This window comes from Poromitra crassiceps (genome assembly GCF_964638095.1).
Source record: "Poromitra crassiceps genome assembly, chromosome: 1".
Taxonomy (NCBI): domain Eukaryota; kingdom Metazoa; phylum Chordata; class Actinopteri; order Beryciformes; family Melamphaidae; genus Poromitra; species Poromitra crassiceps.
In genome coordinates this window covers 104,394,362-104,413,193 of record NC_139623.1, presented here as the reverse complement: position 1 = coordinate 104,413,193, position 18,832 = coordinate 104,394,362, and the positions used below count along the sequence as shown (strand labels likewise).

The 18,832-nt window shown below is 44.8% G+C and overlaps 1 protein-coding gene across 1 annotated transcript; it reads right to left on the bottom strand.

The window, feature by feature from the left end:
- Positions 1–197: 197 nt before the first annotated feature.
- tmlhe (trimethyllysine hydroxylase, epsilon) lies at positions 198–11,193 on the bottom strand (the record flags this gene model as incomplete). The annotated part of the gene is made up of 7 exons (XM_083638597.1): positions 11,067–11,193; positions 8,973–9,149; positions 8,493–8,772; positions 7,344–7,470; positions 4,787–5,016; positions 2,028–2,166; positions 198–329 (listed from the first exon to the last, which is right to left on the bottom strand). Exons 2-7 carry the CDS (start codon positions 9,130–9,132, stop codon positions 198–200), a joined length of 1,068 nt encoding a protein of 355 aa, XP_083494723.1. The 5' UTR covers positions 9,133–9,149; positions 11,067–11,193.
- Between the last annotated feature and the right edge of the window lie 7,639 nt (positions 11,194–18,832).

Below are 18,832 nucleotides of genomic sequence, written 5' to 3'. Positions count from 1 at the left end.
TCTGTTTCATCTACAAAGGGGAAAGTGCAATGCGTCATGGCCTAAACAAGGAGTGAGTAATTGAGTGAGTGAGACAGTATCCAGCAGGAGTGAAACTGGTTGATTGTCCAGAGTGAAAAGGATTCTTAGCCCAGCTTGGCTGAAAGCTATAATACGGGTAGGTTAACCCCAGACATTCAGGCACAGAGGTGAAGGGATCAGGCCTGCAGATCCAAGGAGCGAGCTCTGCTGAGGATGTCGTCTCTGGTCAGGTAGCACCCACACAGCTGCCTCAGGCCCGTGAAAGACTCTCTCCCGTGCATGACACGCCAGTTGTCTATGAAAACCACCTTATGGAAACAGGAGAGTGGAGAATTCTTCAACAAATGTTCATTGACCCAGTAAATAGTGTTGAGAGAAAAGTATAATATACATTTATCATGATCATTCTTTATATTATAAAGTAGGGGTGTCAGACTCATATTAGGTAGAGGGCCGGATTTGTTCAACTGAGACCTCATGGGGGCCGGATTTTTTTTTTACTAAAATCAATTCGACTCATTTACCCATTTACTTCACAAAAGAAATACTGCTCTTTCCATTTCTCTTGAAACTGCCCGCATTCCGTGTCAACCTTTCTCTTTTTCGACAGCATCTTGTTCAGGGGCGGACTGGGATCATAATTCAGGCCGGGCATTTGATACCAAGCAGGCCAGGCCGATACGGCCCGACGTGCGTGCCGGCATCCGAAAAATTTGGGCCGCTTAAAACTCAATTTGGGCCGTTTGAAGCCAGATTTGGGTCGTTTGAAGCCCAATTTGGGTCGTTTAAAGCCAGATTTGGGCCGTTTGAAGCCCGATTTGGGCCGTTTGAAGCCCAATTTGGGCCAAGTCCAATTTTACAATGAGATGCACCCACTTTAACCCTGAATAAAGTAATAAAACCACTAGTAAACCAGTAGGCGGCGCCTGGCCTGCTGTTCAGTGAGTGGCCTGACTGCGGGCACAATTTTTTTTTTTTTGCAGGCCAAGCCAGGCCAGGCCAGGCCACCGGGCATTTGCCCGACGTGCCCGATTATGCAGTCCGCGCCTGATCTTGTTGATTCTTTTGTTTTTTGGTAGGTAGCTGAATGCGCGATTCAATTCCAGCGTGGCATCATGGCGGCTTTGTTTACACCTGATGACCTACTGACATACGGTACTTCCTTGTAGTGCAGGTTAATTAACTTATGAATGAACTATTAGCTTGCTTATTAGCCACACATAGTTCATGATAATGGGGTGCGAATTTAATAATAATAATAATAAAAAAAGAAAAAAAAAAAAAAAAAAATATTCCAAAACATCTCGCGGGCCGGATGAAACCTTAACCGGAATCCGGCCCGCGGGCCGTATCTCTGACATCCCTGTTATAAAGAATGATCATTGAATGTAATTTTAAAATACTTTAAATAATTTCTGTTGGCTTGCAAATAGGATTCAACACTGGTGTGCAAGTTGAAGGTGTGGAATATTGTTATGAATGGTTAATAGTGGGGAGAGAGATGTACAGTATTTTTTATATTGGGTCTATTGTCTCTTGAACAGCAACATATTCTAATAGCCACTGTAATTGGTCGTCATGTGAAGAATCTGTTATGGATGCAGCTGGTCAATAATTCAAAAGGGGGTGTCCCTGAGTGTAAAAAGTCCCACAGGTGTTGTCTCAGACAACTCTATCAATATCTACAAACTTCAACAACTCAATCAAAGATCGATTGTCTGTCTGATGTCATCAATATGTCAAGGCTTGAGCTGTTGTATGAATGTGTCATTGATTTTGTGATTCCACAGTAAGTTTCCTTAAAGTTTCTATGCAGCCTTATGCCCCGAAAATTACCATGAAGATTATGGATAAGTTACCTTTTGCATCTGTTCTGATTTCTGATTCGTTTTCAATTCTCTTGAAGTTTCAAATTGGGATAAGATTTGGGACAATTCCGATTTTTTTGCAATGAGATAAATATGAAATTCAGTCGTATTTCTTTTTAAGAAGGATTGCTTTCTTACTTTCCCTGGTGACAGTTTCACCCACAGTTCATTCTCTGGCCGCCTCAGTTCATTGGTCAGCTCTCGGTGAGCCGCATACCATCGCTGAACAGCGTCGTGGGGGATAGTGTTTATCACTGAACGGTCATAGTTGTTGTATCTGTGGAAAAGATACATTCAAAGCAATCTGGGAACCCTGAGTCTATTTCAGCACGTAAATAGACTATGGGACAGCCGTACCTTTTTTTTAGGCTTCCTGTATAGCGCGGATCTTCCGCCCGGGACTTCCACTTCCGCACAGCGGTGCCTTTTAAAAACACTAGGGATCTCGCGCGCTACTTGCGCTCGATTCCTAGGCTCGCCCGTCCTGCAGCTCGCCAAGCTGGCCCTGCAGCTCGCATTCGCAGCTCGGCCGCTGTGTGGCCAATGAGACCAGCATCACTGATGATGTCACAGTGGGATTTCATCAGTGGGATTTATGACATCACTGTTGATGTCACAGTGGGATTTATGACATCACTGATGTCATAGTGGGATTTATGACATCACTAATGATGTCACAGTGGTATTTATGACATCACAGTGGGACAGACACAGAGACACAGAGCCCCAGCTCCCATTTATATACTGATGATGATGATGATGATACATTGCGTCGCTGTTATTTTGAATGCTAAACGTCAAAATTCTTATGTATTGACTAGCGTTCTGGACCAGAGCCCTGTACCACGAAGCTCGATTAGTGGTTTAGCGAGGTAACTTCAGGTTTAACCCTGGTTTGGCCGTGCTACAAAGCTAGTTAACTTCTTACCGACATATATTTCCATAGCAACTTATGCTTCACACTTAACCTGGTCCGCAGCAGGTTAAGTTGCAAGGATAAGATTAGACCTTAAATACACCGCCCACGAACCAATCAAATCAGCAGTTTGGAAAAATGGCCAACCCCGTTCTGGACGAGTTTCCCATCGAGGAAGGAGCACGAATTGTAAGGGGGGGCTCTGAGGAGAGAAAGAGTGTTTCGCCACCGGCAGGATCCATTTGATCATTCAGAGGATTATCTGTACGAGAGATATCGCTTCTCCAGTGACGGATTAAGATATTTGTGCGATGTGTTGCAGCCCTATCTTGCTAAGGTGACCCTCCGTAGGCATGCCCTGTCTGTGCCACAGATGGTTTGCATTGCCCTACGCTTTTTCGCGTCGGGGGCTTTCATTTATAGTGTCGGGGATAAGATCAAAACCCATGAAAGACCCACCTGCTTACCAATCAGCTCTCTGGAAACAGCGAGTCACCATTCACATGGTCCCCATATGAAAAATACATTGCATTCAAATGAAAAAGAAAAAAGAAAAAAAAAGGCTCCTGTTGAATTAATCAAGGACTAAAGCCTTGCACTTGTTGCAGGCTACATTTTAATTAAGCCCTACTTACCACTTGGGAATATGTTTTTATATATTCATTTTTGTGCTCTCAAGTAGCCTAGATACGTTGTTTGACCCCGCTGATCGATTGCAGCTGAATAGTGAGTGGAGAAATATCTGAGACTGACGTTGGGTTGGAATTGAAATGGTCATACATGCTAGAATAGCCTACCACATCTAAGCAATTTAATATGGGATCACCTGCACACAGGCGATCCCATATTAAGATGATTCATATCTAGGCTACTCCTGCATTTTGCAGCTGCAACTGTGTTGCTTTTGGCCTGTATGATGTGATTGAACTTCATATTTCCAGCATCATTATATGAAATATGGAGATATGCGACTCTGCTGACAATAGCCTATACATGTGACCACAAAATAGGCTATTTTTTATAAATGAAATCTATGCCCGCACGTACCGTGTCGATTCAGTTCAGAAGCATTTTTTAATTTTATTATCATTCTTTTTTTTATTGATTAGCCTATAGCAATTATTCAATCAGTGCGACTAAATATATCATGAGATCATTATTATTCATTGAGCCTAAATGGTCTATACATACGGATTTGGGACTGAGATAGATTACACATTGCTTCCACAAAAGACATGCCGGTTTTGAGTTTATTGAGAGGGTGAATTGAGCTGCTGTAGATAGCCTACGTGGAGGTAGAAACCGCTCTTCAAAGAAATTACTGGTGTGGATAAAAGTGGTCACTTTAGACAGTCATTCGGGAACAGTAATAATATCCAACGCAGATTTTTATTTGCGGTTTCATTCAATGAGGAAATAGGCGTGTCTGGCGCGGTAGGAGTTGGAGCAGTCCATATTGCATTGTGATTGGCAGTTGTTAAGAACCATGCCTCTTTTGCGGGCACGAGCTCCAGTGCACGGGCATTTTCATGTGCACGAGCTCTCAGCTTGATTAGAAAAACCTGGTTCGAGTTAACGAGTGGTAATCGACGTTCGTAGTACAAGTAAACTACAATCGAGCTGATCTGGTTTAGACAAACCAGATCAAGGGACAGATCCTGGATCTTCTTATACAACATTCGTGGTATAGGGCCCAGAGCTCTTATATTCGCTGGTACAACACCAGAGCGGCACTGCGTGGAGGCGGAAGTCCTGGGTGGAAGATTCACGCTGTACAGGAAGCCAATTTTTTTTTTTACAGCTGTCCCAGAGTCTATTTACGTGGCGAAATAGACTCTGGGTTCCCATATTGCATTCAAAGTAGCAACTTCTTGCAACATTGTTTTCTTCTCGTACAAAATGACAACGTGCACAATGTGGCACGTTGTGACACAGACACAAGATTAATAACATGTCATTCAAAATCAAAATACGGTCATACCTGATCATGTAAACTTCATTGTTCCAAGGATACACGTTAAGCAAAGGGCCGATTCCGACCGTGTGGTTTCGGTGGCTGCCTGTGCTCTCAATGTACTCGTGTCTGATGGGCACCTGGGCCAGCAGCTCAAAGTTCTCAGGCGACTGCTGCCGCAGTTTTTCTGCAGAATAGAATCCATCTACCAGCAGCGTCCTCCCTCCGCTCCCCTCATGCTTCAGGCAGTGGAAAACCTGGATTCTGTTGCAGAAATCATTGGCATTGAGTTAATAAATGATGTGATAAAGTCAATATACTTTTTTTCATGTGACTACATGGCTAGCTAGAAATACCGACAATAAAACATAATAGATTTCTTTGGTTCATTTATGGAAAAAAAAAAAAAGTAGAGCAATATCATCTTTATTACACACTAGAAAATATAGCATACCAAGCAGTTAACTCAACGTCACACGGTCCAAATGGACACGGGCAAGTGGATAAACTACTGAATTGCAATTTTAACATATACAGAAGGGTTTGTAAACCCCCTAACTCTGATGTCACACTATTGCAAAGCTCACTTTATTGTCCTCCACCAAAAGGGGGACTATGGATTGGTCTCCATCCGCCCATTTGGTTAGTTAGTTGATAATAGTCACACTGTAATGTTGAGTTTGTGCCGCTAGGGGGCAGCACTGACAATGAAAGGGGACTCAGTGGGGACAACATGTTTGTGTACCATTTTGCTTGTTTGATTTCACTGTCAAAGGAGCAGCTCCAGACCTTCTAATACCTTGGTTTATTGTTTATAGTTGTACAAGGTCTGTATGTGTGCAGAGAGAGAGAGAGAGAGAGAGAGAGAGAGAGAGAGAGAGAGAGAGAGAGAGAGAGAGAGAGAGAGAGAGAGAGAGAGAGAGAGAGAATGTACTAATGTTGGGATTTCTCTGAGGGTACATTAAATTAATTTGACCTGTAAATTACATCTATTTGTGTTGCACAATCTATTGTAGCCTGATATTTCACTCAGAGCCGTGTATATATAGTAGAAGAGTCGCGACATCTCCATTCACTCCAATGGACCAGTTTTTTTACTCTCAAGAGTTCCAGGAAGTAAGGTCCTGGATTAAGCAGCACTGTCGAGTTGCAGCAAAATGGACAGTTTGTGATGTACTTTGAACGTTTTTTTTTTTTTTTTTTATCAAATTGTACATTATCAGCTTTATTTTAGCATTCAAAAGTAGCGCGAGACCCTTTCCTGGCTGTTCATTGGCTAATGAGTCACGCATTTTGGTCCTTCGCTGACGCCACTCTCTCTCTAGAGGACACTAATTTCACTGTATGTGAATAGATACATTTCCTCAAACATGACCTCCATTTTTGAGAGGTTTGGATAAAACTTAAATTATGTGGCATATTCATGTAAAACAAGCCTCTTCTTTGTAGGGTTGGGTATTTGGATTTTAACGATTCTGATTCTGATTATCAATTGCGGTTCTTAATGATTCTCAATTCCGATTCTTTGAGGCACGGGGTCAAAAGAGGTGACATGCTTATTTCACAGGGGGAAGGGGAATACAAAACAAAAAATTAAAAACCATTACACAAGTCATATTCAGTCATATTCATATTATCATATCATTGCCTGTTGTTTATTATGAACTTTTGTAGACACCAACAGTTTATAATTCTTTGTATACAATTTTAAATTAACACTTTATGTAGTGGTCTGTGTCGGCCGGGAACTTCAGTTCCCGTGTTCCGGTGGGAACTTGGATTTCATGTATGTTCTCTGCATGCTACATTTGTTTAGGAATCAATAAGGTGGATTCGTTTTCGGTTCCTCTGGAGTTTCGATCCCTTTGGAATCAGAATTTTGGAACCAATTGGTACCGGTTGTCGTTGGCCAACCCTACTTTGATGAGATGAGATGAGAGAGATGAGATGAGATGAGATGAGATGAGATCAACTTTATTGTCCGCTAGGGGCAATTTGTCTTGGGCAAAAAGTGCACAGAGCCGCATCACATTACAAACATCGTCAAGACGACAGCTGAAGTGATAACAGCGACACAGAGGCTTGCCCTTTATCTAATCTTGTTGTTTCATGAAGGTAGGCATATGTTCCACATTTTGTTAATCAGTTATGGAGCTTTTATTATGGCTGCTGCCGATGGTAATCAAAGATTGTGACATATGCAATTTAATATACTATACTATACTGTGTACATTATGTACTGTAATATACTGTGTCTATGATCCTGTAACTGTAAAATCTGCAGAATCTACAGTTACAGGATCCTATAGATACAGTATGTGGGTCTACTGAGCACATTTACTAGTTGTATTAATTATTTGCTATCTAATTTGTCAATGAAAAATCATTTTGTATGTAGTAACTATTAAATATAAGAATACATTAGAATTGTCCTGGAATTGCAAAAATAATAACCCTTGTGTTGGTAGGGAGGGAATCTACCGTTGCACTACCCGAATGCCCATCATTACATTTTTTGATGGCTACCAAAATACATTTAGATTTAAACAAGGTCAACATGGTCATTCATAACAGTATAACCCACTACTAACCCACATGGTTCCTGAAGGTAAGATGTGTCTGTGTGGCGGTCCAGGGCCAGATTGGTGTAGGCAGTGTCTCCTCTGGACATATCTGAAGTGAAGCACCACATTCTCCCAAACAGCGTCTCTCTGGTGGGCGGAGAGTAACACACAAAACGCAAAGTCAAACAGCGTCTCTGGTGGGCGGAGATTAACACACAAAACGTAAAGTCAAACAGCGTCTCTCTGGTGGGCGGAGATTAACACACAAAACGTAAAGTCAAACAGCGTCTCTGGTGGGCGGAGATTAACACACAAAACGCAAAGTCAAACAGCGTCTCTGGTGGGCGGAGAGTAACACACAAAACGCAAAGTTGATTAACAGCGCCAATAACACATGTCAAGAAATACATGAGGACATGAAGAAAGTAGTGTTGTGCACAAACAACTGTTTTGTTCAACAGTTGTGTAACACAAGGCAACGCTTTGGCTCGTCATTTGACCATCTGTTGTCCAAAAAAGTGGTGATCAGTAAACATTCAGACAGTTTGTGCTGCTTTTGTTGCTCTTTTGTTTTCCTTTTTTTGTTCCTTTTTTAACTGTTGTTTTTCTTTTTCTTGTTTCTTGTTTGCTTGTTCTTTTCCTTGTTTCTTTTTATATTGTATGCTTTGATGGGATTATTGTTAATATTGGTTTAATGTCTTAGGTAGATCTAGAATAAGCCCAAATAGGGTTTCCTGTCTCTACCGGTACAATGTTTTTTTATCCACTTGTTTCCTTTCGTCTGTTTTTGATTTTAATTGTGAAAAAAAAGTACAACACGCTGCCTCCTCATTGCTTTCAACAGACAAATATGTTGTTTTGACATCTCTCTAGTTTACTTCCCTGAAGCATTTCACATTTGACTTTGAAAACAGAAGGAAAAATTGCGCAAAGAAAACCAAAAAGACCCATCAACTCTTCAGGTTAGGATACATCTAGAGGAGGACAGGCTCATCGATGTTTGCACAAAATTCTACAAGCTGAGTCAACATTTATTAACTTAAAACAGAGTATATTTAGCATCTGAAAGAATAGGTAAAGCAAAAAAAATATGTCAAATAATCAACCATTACTTCAGACAAACTGAGCAGTTTGTATTGGCATAGGCTAAAGAAATCAGGACTCAATACCTGATGATGCTGACCCTGTGGGTAACTGCCTCTGTGGCTTCAACAGTGGCTGGGACGTCCTCGACAAAAGCGATCCCATAGAGCAGATAGTTCTGAAGAAACATCTTCACTTCATCCTCACAGCTCATGAACTTGTCCCATTTGGCAGAGGGTGTGTTTGAGTTCATGTAGATGTCTGAGTTCCATAGGGCGCGTGGCTGCTCGGTACTGTGCTTCCTTCCTTCATAGCTGTTCTCCGCCAGCCAGCTCAGTTTGTATTTTGATTCGTGACCATCAGGCCCTGGGATAAAAAAATGACTTGATTCATAATGTTTGATTTATAATGTTTCGACAACCTCTCAGAAATGGAATTTGATGGGATTAATTCTGTTTCCTGGGAATTAATTCTGTTTCCTGTTGTGGACTTACTTGACCATTGCATCCTCAATGCAATTTGTGAATGGATTGGTGTACATGTAATCAAAAATATGAATGACATACATGTGAGGAAGAGTTGGCCATCGTCCACCTTCATTTTGGCCGGACGAATGCGGAGGTCTACACTTGCTGTATCCAGGTTTCTCTGGTTTGTCTCGGCGTTGAAGCAGGAGGCGGCACGACAGTGATCCCGAAGCCACACATAGTCCAGGGTCATCGACATGCCTCCATAGCTGAGCTCTAAATGAAAGGAGTAGGTGTAAAAGCCGAGCTCCAGTAAGGCTGCGATCCTCCTAGTGGCACTGGCAGGTACTGTAGTTTCACCTTGTGGCAGTTTGTGACATCTCAGTAGCTAGTCAGTGGCAAGCACCGAGCCACCGACCATATCATAAATATGGATGTAACAACTATGACGTCACACGTTGGCTTTTGGACTCCCATTTTGAAGGCTCAAGGTTGGCATTTTCACCATCGCCATCTTGGTTATTTGGGGCCAGAACAGAAGTGATGTAAATTTGGATGAGAAGACGCAGCCTGCTATTGTCTGTGATCTGCAAGCTGCATGATCACTGGACAGGCCCCAAAACAGTCTGCTTTATTCAGTTTATTGTCTATTTTAGTCAAAATAGGACCATAATATACAAAATTGATGAAGACTTGAAACTAGCGATCGAGACCATAAACTCATTAGGGAAGTGTTTACTGAGGCCATAAATCTAGTGAGAAGTTGGGTCATTTTCCCATTGACTTCCACACAATCAGACTTCTTTTTGCAGCCATGGAGTCACCCCCTGCTAGCCATTCAACAGAATCCTGGCACACTAGCTGCCACTGACATGCCACAGGTTCCCACTGATGTGCTACTAGCTGCTGCCACTGACATGCCACTAGCTGCCACTGACGTGCCACTAGCTGCCACTGACATGCCACTAGCTGCCACTGACGTGCCACTAGCTGCCACTCACATGCCACTAGCTGCCACTGACATGCCACTGACATGCCACTGACGTGCCACTGGCTGCCACTGACATGCCACTGGCTGCCACTGACGTGCCACTGACGTGCCACTAGCTGCCACTGACATGCCACTGACATACCACTGACATGCCACTGGCTGCCACTGACATGCCACTGACATGCCACTGGCTGCCACTGACATGCCACTGATGTGCCACTAGCTGCCACTGACATGCCACTGACATGCCACTAGCTGCCACTGACATGCTACTAGCTGCCACTGACATTCCACTGATGTTCCACTAACTGCCACTGACATGCTACTAGCTGCCACTAGTCTCGCTGGCCAGCCTCCTCTCCCTTCCGTCCGAGGAGTCTGGCGCCGCAGGTCTCCATTGTGGGATTGCGATGGGCGGCGCTTAGCGGCAGTGCCCTTGGAAAATAGTTTCCAACAATCCAATTTGCCGTTTTCAGCATGTAGCAACGAGCTAGCGTGTAGGTTTCTGCCGTTCGCTTGCTAGCTGATTAGCATTGTTGTTTTCACTGAGGCGGCAGGGCACTATTTACAGCGACACACAGGGAGGAGGGAGCGGAAGCCGCTCTGATTGACATGGTCGGAGCCAATGACAGAACTTGTAATAAGCTGGGAGCAGACATCCGGCTGCCACCGAAACAGTCGCTCCAATGGGAGAGCAGAGTAGAGCAGGGGAGGGTTTATCCCAGTTATGGAGACCTGCGGCGCCAGACTCCTCGTACGGAAGGGAGAGGAGGCTGGCCAGCGAGACTAAGCTGCCACTGACATGCTACTAGTTGTCACTGACGTCCCACAGGCTCCCACTGATGTGCCAATCAATAGCTGTCACTGACATTCCACTAGATGCCACTGATGTTCCACTAGCTTCCACTGACATGCTGCTAGCTGCCTGCCACAGTCACTGACGTGCCACAGGCTCACACTGACAACCCACTAGCTGCCACTGTGTGCCACTAGCTCACTGGCACGCCACAGGCTCCCACTGAAGTTTCACTAGCTGCCAGTCACTGACTAGCCATTGAATAGACACTGAGATTCCACAAACTTCCACGAGGTGACACTACCTGCCAGTGCCACTAGGAGGATCCTGGTGTCTCTCCCTAGCTGTGTGTCTCACAAAATGTCACAAACAAACAAACAAACAAACGGGTCGCGATTAAACTCACCGAGGCTATGTTCACGTAACTGGCAGGTTGTTGGTAGGGTAGTGCTGCTGTAGTGCAGCTTCTGCAAGTGTCTGCATTGTGTCCGCCGGGTTTCTCCAAGTGCAGAGATCCACTGAGCCTGTTTCAATGCAGGTCGCAGCTTTCCAAACACCCCGGACATAAACATATTGCACTCTACACGGGCATTAACTTAACCCCAAACGAAATGAATGAAAGCAAGCAAGAAGTAACGTTTAGAACTTGCAAAGGCTAGTAGATTCGTGTATCGCGTCACTCTGAGACCAGCAGCTTTTTTAGACTTCGTATCCTTCTACTGTATCTCATAAAGAATGGTCAGATGATGTCTATGGTTAATTATTACAAGCCGCCAGCTACGCGTGATTTCTAACCCCACATAGGATAAGCAATAACCACGCCCTGTGGCGCCGGGATTGGCCAGGAAGGAAGGTAGGTGACCATTCATTTCAATGTCCGCTCTCGAAATCGCTGTCCGTTGCTCCTGGCCAATCCCGGCGCTTGACTGCTGCGTAGGCGGGCACAGGGCGTGGTTATTGCTTATCCTATGTGCAGAGCCGTATAACACCACATTATAACTGTTGATATATGTATGTTTTTTTGTTTGTTTGTCTGTTTGTTTTCCGTTACTGTGTCTGAGCTTGTTCATTTTTGTTCATATAAAATTGAAAATAAAAAAAATATATAAAAAAAACATTAATGAGGGCCCTGGCACTGGAACACCTCGGTTGAATGGAAGTATCATAAATGGTAAGCTTTACCACCTCAAAACAGTTGCTGTGAAAATGGTCTATAGCCTGAACATAACCTGGTGCAGCTGCACCAGAGCAGGTTGGCTGTGAGCCTACATTACCATGGTGATAGGCCTATAAAAGTGAGCCGGTCATGAGACTGAAGACTGAAGAGCTGCAAACCAAAGTAAACCCCACTTGTGAAACAGAGCCCTGAATGGTGCTGAGGGGAATGGTGGTGGATGGCCTACCTGTCTGATGGCTCCCTCTGTAGTTCACACTGGGGACTGGCAGTTTACCTGGCTCTACTGTACCTGTTCACTGTGGTCAGCAGTGAGGAGGTTTGGCCTGACCGTCTGAATTAAACAAACTTATTAAAGATGCAGGAGACAGACTCCTGGCGTGGCAGCTCAAGGGCGCCCATGCTGCCAAATGGTAAATGGTAAATGGCCTGCATTTATATAGTGCTTTTATCCAAAGCGCTTTACAATCAGTAGGTAGTCTACATTCACCCATTCATACACCGATAGCGGCAGGCTGCCACGCAGGGTGCCTACACACCATCGGGAGCAAGGAGGGTTAAGTGTCTTGCCCAAGGACACAACGACAGCAGCTGGGAGGGAGCGGGGATCGAACCGCCAACCCTTGCGTCATTGGCCGACCCGCTCTACCTCCTGAGCTAAAGCCGCCAGATCAATTCTTTGCATCAAATCGAGAGGGGGCACCCTGCTGACTAACCCCAAAGAGATAAATAACCGTTTTAGGGAATTTTATAGTGAGCTCTACTCATTCATGTGATGCCACTCACTCTGATTTCAGCGACTTCTTTGACCCTCTTGAGATGCCCAAGCTTAGTGACGCCGTCAGAGAGGATTTAGACTCTGATTTTACATTGGAAGAAATACGTTCTGCCAATAAATCCTTCCCATTAGGTAAAGCAGCTGGGCCAGATGGATTCTGTACTGAGATTTACAAGAAATTCTGTGACATCCTCGCCCTACTCCAGAATGACATCTAGCTCTAAGGACAAAACCTTGCCTAAAACACTGTATGAAGCTAACATCTCCCTAATCTTAAAAAAGGGGAAGGAGGAACTAGACCCGGCCAGCTATAATAGACTGATAGCGGTTCAGAATTTTGACAGAAAGGTAATCACTAAAATGCTGGCTACCCGTTTGAATAAGCATTTGTCATCCATCATTCACCCTGACCAGACAGGGTGCATCCCGAATAGGTTCTCTTTCTTTAATGTCAGGCTTCTTAACGCCATGTATGCAGACCACAGTAAGACCCGCGGTGCAGCGTTTTTGTCACTTGACGCACAGAATGCGTTCGATCAGGTTGAGTGGCCTTATATGTTCGAGTCACTGCACAGATTCGGGTTTGGCGATTCATTTATATCCTGGGTAAAGCTCATAGTCCAACATGTTCAGTTATAACTAATGGTGATATGTCGACCAGGCAGGGCCGGCCCTAGCCATCTGGGGGCCCTAAGCAGGATATAGATCAGGGGCCCCCTCCCAGGGGCGGGGGTTTGGGGGCATCCGCGCTGGAAGTACTTTTAAGTAGGGGGTGCTGTAAGGAGGGGACTCTCGGTGCTGCCCGCTAGGGCAGCGCCGAAGAAAATTTGACGTTTTTGGACTTTTAGCCATATTTAGAAGAATATTTAAAACAAACAAACATGACAATGACGCTCGTTTGTAGCCCTATCAGTGTCAAGCAAGCGTGTAGAACCCAGCAGCCATAGGGGTTGCCAGGTCAGTTAAACCAGGGGTTCCCAACCTTTTTTGTGCCAAGGACCGGTAGATACATGCAGGACCGGTTGTCAATTTTAATGGTTTTAGTTACATATATATTTACTCACCAGGTGGCGACAAAAGGTAAATATCAGCCTTTTGTGTTGTATGTAGCCTACAGTATTTATGTTTTTGTTTAAACTACAAACATAAATAAACGTCAACCTATGTTTTAACTACCACACACAGCCTATAATATTATAGCCTATGTTTATTTAAAAAAAAAAAAAAAAAAAAATTGGGGGCCCCCCCCAACTCCCGGGGCCCTAGACAGCCGCTTGGTTCGCATTATGGGCGGGCCGGCCCTGCGACCAGGTTTCCATTACTTCGCTCAGTTCAGCAGGGCTGCCCTCTCTCGCCGGCCCTCTTCGCCATCGCGCTCGAGCCCCTTGCTTTAAAAATACGTGGTCACCCAAGTATTGCAGGCCTGAAGATCGGAGGTATAGTTTGTACACTGACGATGTAATACTATATCTACATGACTCAGAGAAATCGATTCCCCCTCTCCTAGAACTAATCACCTCCTTTGGCAAGCTGTCCGGATACACAATTATCTGGACAAAGAGTGCCTCTCTCCGATGTTTTCACTTCCGGTTTCTTGGAAAATCTCCCATTCAAATTGGCAAAGGACCGCCTCACCTATCTTGGCCTGACCATACCCAGAGATCCTAAATTAATATTTATGTTGAACTTTGGTGATTTTGTTTCAAGACTCAAACAATGTATAGAAAACTGGAAAATTCTCCCTTTGTCTATGATTGGCCGCAATTCAGTTAAGATGGTTTCACTTCCCAGGTTCCTCTATTTGTGTCAAAACCTTCCAATTGTTGTCACATCTGCGTTTTTCAAGGAGCAGGACTCTATAATCCTGTTTTACATCTGGAATTACAAGAACCATAGATTTTCGAAAATTCACCTGCAAAAACCTAAGTCTGAAGGGCTGAGGGCTGGCCTGTCACTGTGTTATGTATGGTTGGAATCCTAGTTAAAAATAAGGTATTACCCTTTTTGTTGGGGACTCCCTGGAGGGCCCCGGGCCCCATCACTTTGATAACCACTGACTTAACCACACCGCCCCCAAATCTCATATATTGCTCCAATATTCCTTTAATATTCCTATAATGACTTATATTAATTTGTATGCTGTAGTATCCTTATAGAGCTCAACAGGCACATGACTTTTCGTGACGTAATTTGCCCCGGAAGTAAGTTCCGCGTCCATTTTCTCCATAGACATTTCGATAAATTCAAATAATGAGTTTTAAGGCTTGATCCAGAGAATCTTGAGTGACCATAAAACATTCGGTTTAAGCGAGAACAAAAATAACAATAACCCCCCCCCCCCCTCCCCCGTTATTTGAAAAGTCACGTGCCTGTTGAGCTCTATAGCATTATATATATATATATATATATATATATATATATATATATATATATATATATATATATATTATGCAGACAGAGTAGGAGGGCTGATCCGTGAGCGGCTGCTTCTGGGATGCGGGTCGGGGTCTTAATCGGCCTCGGCTGGGTCTACTGGGCGAGGGTGTATGATGTGCGACAGACTCGAAACACCTTACGACCCCAGTTAACATCACTGATGATGCATCCCAGCGCATGCTGAAGTATGTATTTGTAACATAGAATCCTGGCTTCCCTGACCAGTGACACTTAGGAATAGACTAGGTGACAACCAGGTATAGATTGGTGACAAGCTGGAGAGACAGTTGACGAGAGAGACGGCATCCGGTACGGGATGGGTTTGGCACCCCAGCCTGGCTCTCTCGTGAGGGAGAAATCCACAAACAATACGGATTAGCCTCCCGAAAATCTGTGTAAATATCGGCGCGGCCTGGGGTCCTTCAGGCTAGAGCAAGGTGCTCGGCACAGCCGAATGACGTGCAACGCACAGGCCTTCTTGAAGCATCCTCTCTGCCTCTGGATGCCTTTGCCCCGGGAGGGCCTGGTGAGATGAAAGAGGTGAGCGGCCGGGAGATAACCCATAGCGCCTTAGAGCCTCCATGCACCGAAGGGTCTTGCAATGCTGCGATGTAGCACTAGCTCTATTGCAGCGGATTGGGCATGATCGGCCCTTCCGCGGGCAACGTTGCAGACAGAGTAGGAGGGCTGATCCGTGAGCGGCTGCTTCTGGGATGCGGGTCGGTAACTGTCTGCCTTTCCGAAACCCTGCCACTCCGAACGTTAACTTCCATTATTCGGACTGGCGGTCCTTCACCTTTTTTTCATAGGTCCCACCATTACGAAAATTCCTGCCTTCATTATTCGAAATGTCGGCCCTTCCTCTTTTTTCTAAAGGATCCGCCATTCCGAAGTTTGGATATTGTGGAATATGGCACAAAAGTGCAGACATTTCAGTCGCACACTGTGCGTCTCAGCAGCGCAGCAGTAGCCTATTAGAACTGGGCTTTTACTGATGCTTTCTGAAGGCTATTTACTTGATTAGACTTCTATTTTCGTTAGGATATTGTAACGAATTGAGTATTCGTCCAGGAACGGAGACTTGTAGTTGGTACAGGTTCTTTATTCACAGGCTCATTCAGCTCCTAGCAGCTAGCTTCAGCTAGCTCTACACACAGCAACCACTCCAACCCCCTCTCATGGTTAGACTGACATCCGGCACGCGGCCGCTGGTCCCATATACCCCCTTCCCCCTAGGAACACACCCACACACATTAGTTCCTAGCTACGCACGGAAACACCACAATACCTGCGATTACCTGAATCGCTACATATCCCCCACTCAACTTTAATTGTCGCTCCCACGCGACACCCACAACCCACACATATCCCCCCTGTACCAAAACACACCAACACCAACACTTTTTGTATTCCCCCAATTAGTCTCTTATTATTTCACCAATTTTCGTTCCACCACCACCATTTACATTTCTTACTTCCCAACAACAGTCTTTTCTTTCTTTCCACACACCACTTCATTCCCGTTCCACCATCATCATCATTTCGTTGCTTCACATTACCCACATCTCAATCAACATTCCCCTCACAACATTCCCATTCAAATAAGTCTCTTTTCTTTTTACACACACTTCAATTCACCAATAACCCCCACATTTACATTATTTCGTTTTCCCTCTTTTCTTTACACTCATCTTCAATTTAACACAGCCCCAACATTTAAACCACCATTTCCATCCCCCCTTTTAAAGCTTCTGTCCCACCTGAAGCACGCTAGTCCCGCCCAACCCCCAGTGGGGTTAGTCCTCTGCAGTGTAACTCTCTTCGGTCCCCCCTCTGTGCCCCACAGCCCTCACACTCCCTGCAGTATCGCCGCACGTCCTCCTTTTGTTTTCCCCAGTAGTAAACTCTACGGATGCGGCTTAGTGTCTCTTCAGGCCCAAAGTGACTGGATCCCGGGTCCACGTGCACCGCCCTCAGTGCCAATTTCCGCAGGCAACTAGGTACAAGCCACTGGAACCCCGCGCTTCCGTGCCCCTTTCTCTTCAAAATCCCCTCATCTAGACGCAGGTCCGAAAACATGTTCCACAGTCCCTTCGTGGCACCGGAACACTTGTGGATCTCCTCCACAGGGGGCCGGCGTCCGTTCGCCACCCACGCGAGCACCGGACCGATGTCAGCGTCCTCCGCCTGCCTGCGTTTTCACTCATACACGTCGACATCCCAGATGACCCTGTCGTCGTCGTCCAGCTCTTGCACTCACTCGTCCTCCCGTCCCGCTCCCCCAGGGGGCGGCGTGTTGAGGACAGCAGGGCGAACACCACCGGCGTCGATCTCCGCCTCGGCTTTCTGCGCAGCAACCGTGGGGGGTGTGTAGCGGCTTGGTTGGGCCGGCTCCTCCGGCGTTGACCCCTCTCGCTCACCCGGGGACACGAGCGTCGCTCCCCCGACTGTAACAGCTCTGCAGATGACGTCTCTCTCTTCCCTCTGGCTGTTCAAAACGATCCCCGCTCTCCTGATGGTCTCATCGCTAATGATGATGTCGCCCTCTACCGGCTGGTATACAGAGCAGCTAGGCTTCTCTGGCGTTAGCAACACCCGTCCATCTGGACAAGCAGTCCACACTCTCCTGACCTGAATGTCTGGCTCTGCACTGCTCCGCTGCTCCACCGCTTGTTGCTCAGGCTGCTCCACTGCTCCGCTACTCCGCTGCTCCTCTGCCTGTTGCTCCGGCTGCTCCCCTGGCTGTGTGTCTCTTCTGTGTGTCTATTCCAGAGAATAATTTATTTTCACTAGGCTATAATTTCATCCATAAGTAATACAATATCATAGTGTATGACTATTTTGGTGGGTTTTATACACTTTCTAGCATAATAAAACCCCTAAAAGCAAAAATCGTTGGGCCCTAGCTGGGCCAAAATCGTATTAAATGGGGGTGGGGTCTGTGGTCTAAATTGTGTCAGTTAAGGGTTCCAGTGCTGGGGCCCTCATTAATGTATTGATTGCGCCTGTGTTTACCCTGCCTTTGAGACGCAAAATGGCTGCTGTGAAAACGGCCCATTACAGTAGCTCTGCTCAGAACGTGAGAACGCTGCAGTAATGCTGCGTTCAGGCGCTTTCAGAAATATGGGCCTACATGTTGAGCGTCCATGAACGGTTCAATAAAAGCAGTAAATAAGATGGCGAACGTGAAAATGTTCAAGCCGAGTGATGTTTAGACTTAGAGCATAGAAGCAGTATTTATTTATTTATTTATTTATTTATTTATTTATTTATTTATTTATTTATTTATTTATTTATTTATTTATCAATTAAATAGGTAGGTTGCAGATAGGATAGGATAAGATTATCAGTGAAAAATAAAATAAAATATAAACATACAATAGAATATCTATAAAAATGTTGAACTAATGAGAATGTTGGAAAAAATGAAATGGATAAAACAAATAAAATAGATTAGCATAGCAAGTAAATAATAGTGGTTTGAGGAGGTTGCTTCTTATTTCAAAATAAAGTGAATAATACAAAGAATAATCTAAAATTAAAGGAATGTGGGGAGTTAATTAATGACTGTGTAAAATATGTCTTCTTTGTAATTTATGCATAAAAAGGTTTTCAACAACAACAACAACAAAAACAACAACAACAACAACATTTTTGTTTTTGTTTTTTTGTTACTGGGTACATTTTGTTACGACTTCCGTTATGGGAAGTACTAGCTTACGAGGAGCCCCTGAAGGCAGCACGGGCCTGCCCCTCAGAGCGGTGTTTACTTGCTTTGTCAGCC